We start from the raw sequence: 7,055 nt of genomic DNA on the forward strand, positions 1-7,055 counted from the left end.
CTCACTGTGTGCCAGGCCCTGCGATAGCCATGGGGGATTCCTGTCTGTGAACACAGAGGGTGTCTGAGTGGGTTCTGGCAGCTGTAACAACATACCATGCCACAGGCTGGGCGGCTTCAACCTCAGACGTTTACTATTGTTTTATCATTATTATTTTTTGCGGTACGCGGGCCTCTCACTGTTGTGGCCTCTCCCATTGTGGAGCACAGGCTCCGGATGCGCAGGCCCAGCGGCCATGGCTCACGGACCCAGCTGCTCCGCGGCACGTGGGATCTTCCCGGACCGGGGCACGAACCCGCGTCCCCTGCATCGGCAGGCAGACTGCCAACCGCTGCCGCCACCAGGGAAGCCCAGATGTTTATTTTCTCACGGTTCTGGAGGCTGAGAGTCCCAAGATCAGTGTGCAGTCAGGGTTAGTTTCCAGTGAGGGCTCTCTTCCTGGCTTGTAGACGGCTGTCTTCTCACTGCATCCTCACATGGCCTTTTCTCTGTGTGCATGGAGAGAGAGAGAGAGAGCGCAAACGAGTGAGCTCTGGTGTCTTTTCCTCCTCTGATAAGGACACCAATCCCCTTAGATTAGGGCCCTGCCTTTTTGACCTCATTTAACTTTGATGACACCCCCTAAAGTCCCTGTCTCCAAATACAGTCACATTGAGTGTTAGGGCTTCAGTGTATGAATTTGGGGGATACAGTTCAGTACCTAACAGAGGGCAAACGTGCCTGCCTACAGGGAGCTCACATTCTGTGGTTCTCTGCTGGGTCCCTGCTGTCTACATCGGTTTCTGGCACATCCTTAGCTTAACTCTAAGAATTATGGGAGTAATTGGATGAGTGAATTGCAGTTTTTGCAACATTCCCATCCTCTTGGTCAGGGGTTGCAAACTCTAGTTCTCAGACCAGATCTGGCCCACAGCCTGTTGTTGTAAATAAAGCTTTATCGAAACACACCAATACCCATTCGTTTACACCTTGCCTGTGACTGCTCTTGTGGTAATAGCAGCCAAGTTGAATGTTCACAACAGACACCTTCCGATGACAAAGCTGAAAATATTGACTATCTGGTCCTTCACAGGAAAAGCTGGGCAGCCCTTGTACTTGGTGGTTTATTAGGAAAAATAATGAGTACCAGGCTATAGAGCTAGTCTCAGTAGATTTGGGGTTGTCCCCCTCACAGCTGAGGCTTAACTTTGTTGCTAATAGAATATGCTACTTTTAGCTCAATTATTTTATGCCTTTTTTGAGGAATATTCCTGCATATGCAGAATAATGACTTCCTATCATTATCTAATCTCTAGTATGTTGTATTTACATAAACAAAATAATGTATATCCCTTTACAAAAATCACTTCCAACACATGTATGTGGAAGAAGTTAAGTTCTTCCCTCCCCGCATTTCCTGCTGTCTTAGTTTCCTACGGCTGCCGTAACAGAGTACCACTAGCATTGCTCCGACAGTTTATTCTCTCACAGTCCTGGAGGCCAGAAGCCCAAAACTAAGGTGGCGACAGGCTGTGAATCTTCTGCAACCTGAAGGGGAGAATCCTTGCTGCCTCTTCCAGCTTCTGGTGGGACCGGCAGTCCTTGGCTTGTGGCCACATCCTGCCAGCCTCTGCCTCCTCTTCCTGTGTCGTTCTCCTCTGTCTGTGTCTCATCCTCTCTTCTTGTAAGGACATCAGTCACTAGGTTTAGGGCCACTCTATTATGACGTCATCTGAACTCCTTATATCTGCAATGACCCTATTTCCAAATTAGGTCCCACTCCAAGGTGCCAGGGGTTGGAATCATAACATAGGTTTTTAGAGGATGTAGTTCAACCCACAACACCTTCTGTAATTGGAATGTGTCACTATAGCTGTGTGTTTTTGTTTTTGTTTGTTTGTTTTTTTGCGGTACGCGGGCCTCTCACTGTTGTGGCCTCTCCTGTTGCGGAGCACAGGCTCCGGACGCGCAGGCTCAGCGGCCGTGGCTCACGGGCCCAGTCGCACCGCGGCATGTGGGAACTTCCCGGACCGGGGCACGAACCCGTGTCCCCTGCATCGGCAGGCGGACTCTCAACCCCTGCGCCACCAGGGAAGCCCCCTAGCTGTGTGTTTTTGACACCAGCAAATGAGATCATGGGGAGGGGGCTTTCCAGGCTGCTGTGATGAGCACAACCCAAACCCGTACACCAGGCGGCCCTCTCCACCTGGCTTCTCTCTCTCGTCAAGGGAGTGAGGTCCCCTGGCACCTGGGGTCTGAGCGTGGGGCTTTCCCCCCCTCCCCCAGCTACCCGGAGAACGGAGTGGTGCAGATGAACTCACGGAACGTCCGGGCTCGCGCCCGACACATCATCAAATGGCAGGACCTGGAGGTGGGCCAGATGGTCATGGTCAACTACAACCCTGACAACCCCAAGGATCGCGGCTTCTGGTACGACGCGGAGATCCTGCGGAAACGTGAGACCCGGACGGTGCGGGAGCTGCACGCCAACGTCAGGATCGGGTGAGTCAGTGCCTGCCGGCCTCTGCCTGGCCTCCGCCTGGTCTCTGCCTCCTCTCTGGGTCTCCACGCCCCACCTGCTCACCCCACCTAGGGAACTGTCTCTGGGCCCCAGGTAGAGATTTCAAGCTTCCTTGTTCTCTTTTGGTTGTCGTTTTGAATTTGGCAAACAGGTGAAAAGTCTAAAAGGGGCAAAATCCAGAAAGTACCGAAGGCCACACAGTTAATATTCTCCCTTCTCTTCTGTCCCCTGGTCACCTGGTTCTCCTCTTTCTGGAAACATGATGGTTCCCGGCGCCTTCCAGGGCTACTCTGTGCACAAACAGGCGTGAACGTACTACACACAGCCACATGGAGGTGCCCTTCACATCAGGGATCAGCAGGCTTCTGGCCGCAGGCCAGAGCCGGCCCCACGCCTGATTGGCAAATAAAGTTTTATTGGCACCAGGCCACGCCCATCTGTTCACTGATTCACTGTGGCTGCTCAGTGTTAGGAGGACACCAAGAGGACAGCTGGGTAACTGTGAAACAAACCGTGTGGCCCACAGAGCCGAAAATATTTACCATCTGGCCCTTTGCAGAAAATGTTTGCCGAGCCCTGTTCTTCCTTGCCTCTCTGTGTGTAGAAAACTTACCATCTTACCCATTTTTAAGTGCACAGCTTGGTGGCATTAAGTACATATGTATTGCTGGACAACCATCCCCACCATCCATCTCCAGAACTTTCTCATCTTCCCAAACTGAAACTCTGTCCCCAGGAAACAGACTCCCCAGCCCCTGGCCCCCACCATCTACTTCCCGTCTCTATGGATGTGATGACTCTAGGCACCTCCTATGAGTGGGACCACACAGGATTTGTCCTTTTGTGTCTGGCTTTTTTCAGCGAGTATAATGTTCTCAAGGTTCATCCATGTTTCATGATGAATGTCTTTTTTGGTGGCTGAGTAATACTCCATTGTACGTATTGTATATAGACATGATTATCGGGGCAACAGTGTCCTGAGCATAGGCACAGCAAGTGCAAAGGCCCTGGGGCAGGACCATTCCTGGTGCATTTGTGGCCTTGCGAGGAGGCCAGTGGGCTGGAGTGGAGGGAGAGAGGGAGGAAGGAAGCATTCAGGGTATGGCCGGGAGTGGTGCAGAACTGGTGTGTATTCTCTGTTGCTGGCAGCCATCAGAGCTGAGAGCACTGGAGCCACTGGCTTCCTTTCGACCCTATGATTAGGAATCATCACTCGGGCAGCCGAGCTGGGAATGGACTGTAGGGGGCAGCATAGCCGCAGGGAGACCAGGGAGTAGGCTGATGGGGGTGTTGAGGGGCAAGGGCCCAGGGTTGGGCCCTGGTACAGTGATGTGATTGTTAAAAAGTAACCTGCTTTTTATTTGGTTTCTTTTTTATGTTTTCTTGTTTTCCATTTCTTTGATTTCTGCTCTCTCTCTTTTTTTTTTAATATTTTTATTTATGTAGTTAGTTAGTTAGTTATGGCTGCAGCATGTGGGATCTTAGCTTCCTGACCAGGGATCGAACCCATGCCCCCTGCAGTGCAAGTAGGAGTCCTAACCACTGGACTGGACCGGACCGCCCCACCAGGGAATTCCCTGGTCTCATCTTTGTAATTTTCTCCCTTCTCCTTTCTTTGGGTTGATTTTGCTTTTCTTTTTCTAGTTTTTTTTTTTTTTTTTTTTTTGAGGTAGCAACTTAGATTATTGTAGGTCTGATATAAGCATTTATTTGTTTATTTTTAAACATTTATTTATTTTGGCTGCGCTGGGTCTTAGTTGTGGCATGCGGACTTCTTAGTTGCGGCGTGTGGACTCTTAGTTGTGGCATGCATGTGGGATCTAGTTCCCTGACCAGGGATCGAACCTGTGCCCCCTGCAGTGGAAGCCGGAGTCTTAACTACTGGACCACCAGGGAAGTCCCACTTGGCATACATTATTGACCCTTGAACAACTCGGGGGTTACAGATGCTGACCCCTGTGCAGTTAATAAGAATCTGAGCATTAACTTACAGTCTGCCTTCCATCTCTGCGGTTCCATTGTATCCGTGGTTCTGCATCTGAGGATTCAACCAACTGGGGATTGTGTGGTACTGCCATATTTACTATTGAAAAAAATCCGCCTATAACTGGATTCGTGCAGTTTAAATTCATGTTGGTCAAGGGTCAGTTGTATTTAGACCATTTACATTTAAGGTAATGATTAGTATGTTAGGGCTTGAGCCTGCCATTTTGTTATTTGTTTTCTATTTGTTTTCTCTTTCTTTTTCCTGTTGCTCTTTTTCTGTCCTTCCTGTGGGTTATGTAAGCGTTTTTTAGGATTCTATCTTGATTTATTGATGGTCTTTTGGAGTGTATTGCTTTATACGGTTTTCTCAGTGGTTTCTCTGGATTTTATCATATAAACATGTGACATACTGGTATCTCTTTTCCCACTTTGAGGGAAGTGTGGAAATCTTTCTTCCATTCACATTCCTTTATAGTCACTGTCTTGAGCATCAGATGGTGTTATGGTTTTTATTTCAATCATCATATATGATTTAGAAAACCCGAAAGGAGCATAATTTATTTTATTTTATTTTTTTATGTTTTTGTTTTTCTTTTTGTGGTACGCGGGCCTCTCACTGTTGTGGCCTCTCCCGTTGAGGAGCACAGGCTCCGGACGCGCAGGCTCAGCGGCCATGGCTCACGGGCCCAGCCGCTCCGCGGCACGTGGGATCTTCCCGGACCAGGGCACGAACCCGTGTCCCCTGCATCGGCAGGCGGACTCCCAGCCACTTCACCACCAGGGAAGCCCCGCATAATTTATTGTATGGACCCATATTTCTGCTCTTTCTATTCTTTCTTCCTTCCTTTTCCTCCGAGATGCTTTCCTTTTTAATTTCCTATCTATTTGAAGAACTTCCTTCATTATTCTGTAAAGGTGTGTTGACTAGCAATGAATTCTTTTAATTTTCCTTCATCTGAGATTATGACCACTACCGTTACATTGAAGTAACTCCCAAGCATTGACTCATTGTATCTGTTAATATTTTCAAGTATATTTCTTCAAAATGACTCTTTCAAAGGGACATAGAAAAAAAGGGACATAGTTTTAATGCTATTATTACAACATAAAAATTAACTAATTTCTTAACATATAACCAGTCATTGTTCAGTCTTTCAATTAGCTCACTCTTTTTTAAAATTATTTGTTTAAGATCTAAGTAACGTCCACAGATTTCAGTTAGGTTGGCAGGTATCTCTCTCTTTTTAAAAAAAAAATTATTTATTTTAATTTTGACTGCGTTGGGTCTTCACCGCAGCGTGCGGGCTTTTCTCTGGTCGTGGCGAGCACGGGCTTCTCACCGTGGTGGCCTCTCTTGTTGCAGAGCACGGGCTCTAGGCATGCGGGCCTCAGTAGTTGTGGCTCGCGGGCTCTAGAGCGCAAGCTCAGTAGTTGTGGCGCAGGGGCTTAGTTGCTCTGCGGCATGTGGGATCCTCCAGGACCGGGGCTCAAACCCCTGTCCCCTGCATTGGCAGGCAGACTAATTTATTTGTTGGGGAAGCCTGGTTGTTTGTCCCACAGAATCTGCACAGTCTGGATTTCCCACCGGCATCCTCACGGTGTCATTTCCTCTATTCTTCTGTCCCTGTGTTTCCTGTGAACTGGTGGGTAGATCTGGACCTTCCCATCTAGCTTCACAGCCACGAGCCACACATGCTGCCTAGCCCTTGAAATGTGGCCAGGGCACATTACGATACGTCGTGAGTGTAAAATGCACAATGGATTTCAAAGATTTAGTGCTGAAAAAGAATGCAAACTAGCTTGTTAATAATTCCTTAATGATCATTACATGTTGAAATGATATTTTGTATAACATTGGGTTACATAAAACATCCTCAAATTGATTCCATCTGCTTTTACTTCTTGAACGTGGTTCTCAGACAGTGTGAAATTGTACACCTGACTTGCATTTGCTTTCCTTAGATGGTTGCCGATGATGTAGGTGGTGGGATGATCTGATGGAGGTGGTGAGATGATCCCTGGGGTTGTTTTAACTTAGAGGAGTTTTTGTATTTTGATCAGACCTTACTTTATTGCTTTTGCCTGTTGGGCCTTGTTAAATGGGCCTTGTCTACCCGCAAGTTAGAAATGATTCTCTCAAATGCATCGTGTGATGAAACTGGTTTGTCTGTTGTTTTCACCTTGTTCCTGATTTGGTAGGACTTGAATTTGCAAGGGGAGTAGCTAATTGAGTTCACAGTGCCCTGCAAAAGCCTCTTCTCTGATGCAATTAGAGGCGGAGCTGTTCACAGGCTCTGGGAACTGTGTTGACGTGGCGAAGTCTTCTCGGGCGCTTCTGCAGGGCCGGCCCTGTGGGATGTCCTAATGGTCCGTCTCTCGCAGGGACGATTCTCTCAACGACTGTCGGATCATCTTTGTGGACGAGGTTTTCAAGATTGAGCGCCCTGGCGAGGGGAACCCCATGGTGGAAAACCCAACAAGAAGTGAGTTCCGATCCCGCCCCTCTGCGGTGGGCGGGCAGGGCGCCCGGTGTGGCAGGGTCCTGCCCGAGCTGACCCCAGCCTCCCAT

General features: G+C 48.5%; 1 protein-coding gene across 1 annotated transcript in view; it reads left to right on the forward strand.

Moving 5' to 3' along the window:
* The window catches only part of UHRF1 (ubiquitin like with PHD and ring finger domains 1), a 30,692-nt gene that overhangs the window by 10,321 nt on the left and 13,316 nt on the right, over window positions 1–7,055 (forward strand). The window contains exons 4-5 of the mRNA XM_007460728.1: window positions 2,266–2,481; window positions 6,869–7,025. Coding sequence (XP_007460790.1) covers window positions 2,266–2,481; window positions 6,869–7,025 — 373 coding nt within the window. The remainder of the gene's footprint in view (window positions 1–2,265; window positions 2,482–6,868; window positions 7,026–7,055) is intronic.

The sequence above is a fragment of the Lipotes vexillifer genome, unplaced genomic scaffold (genome assembly GCF_000442215.2).
Source record: "Lipotes vexillifer unplaced genomic scaffold, Lipotes_vexillifer_v1.1 scaffold1011, whole genome shotgun sequence".
Classification (NCBI taxonomy): domain Eukaryota; kingdom Metazoa; phylum Chordata; class Mammalia; order Artiodactyla; family Lipotidae; genus Lipotes; species Lipotes vexillifer.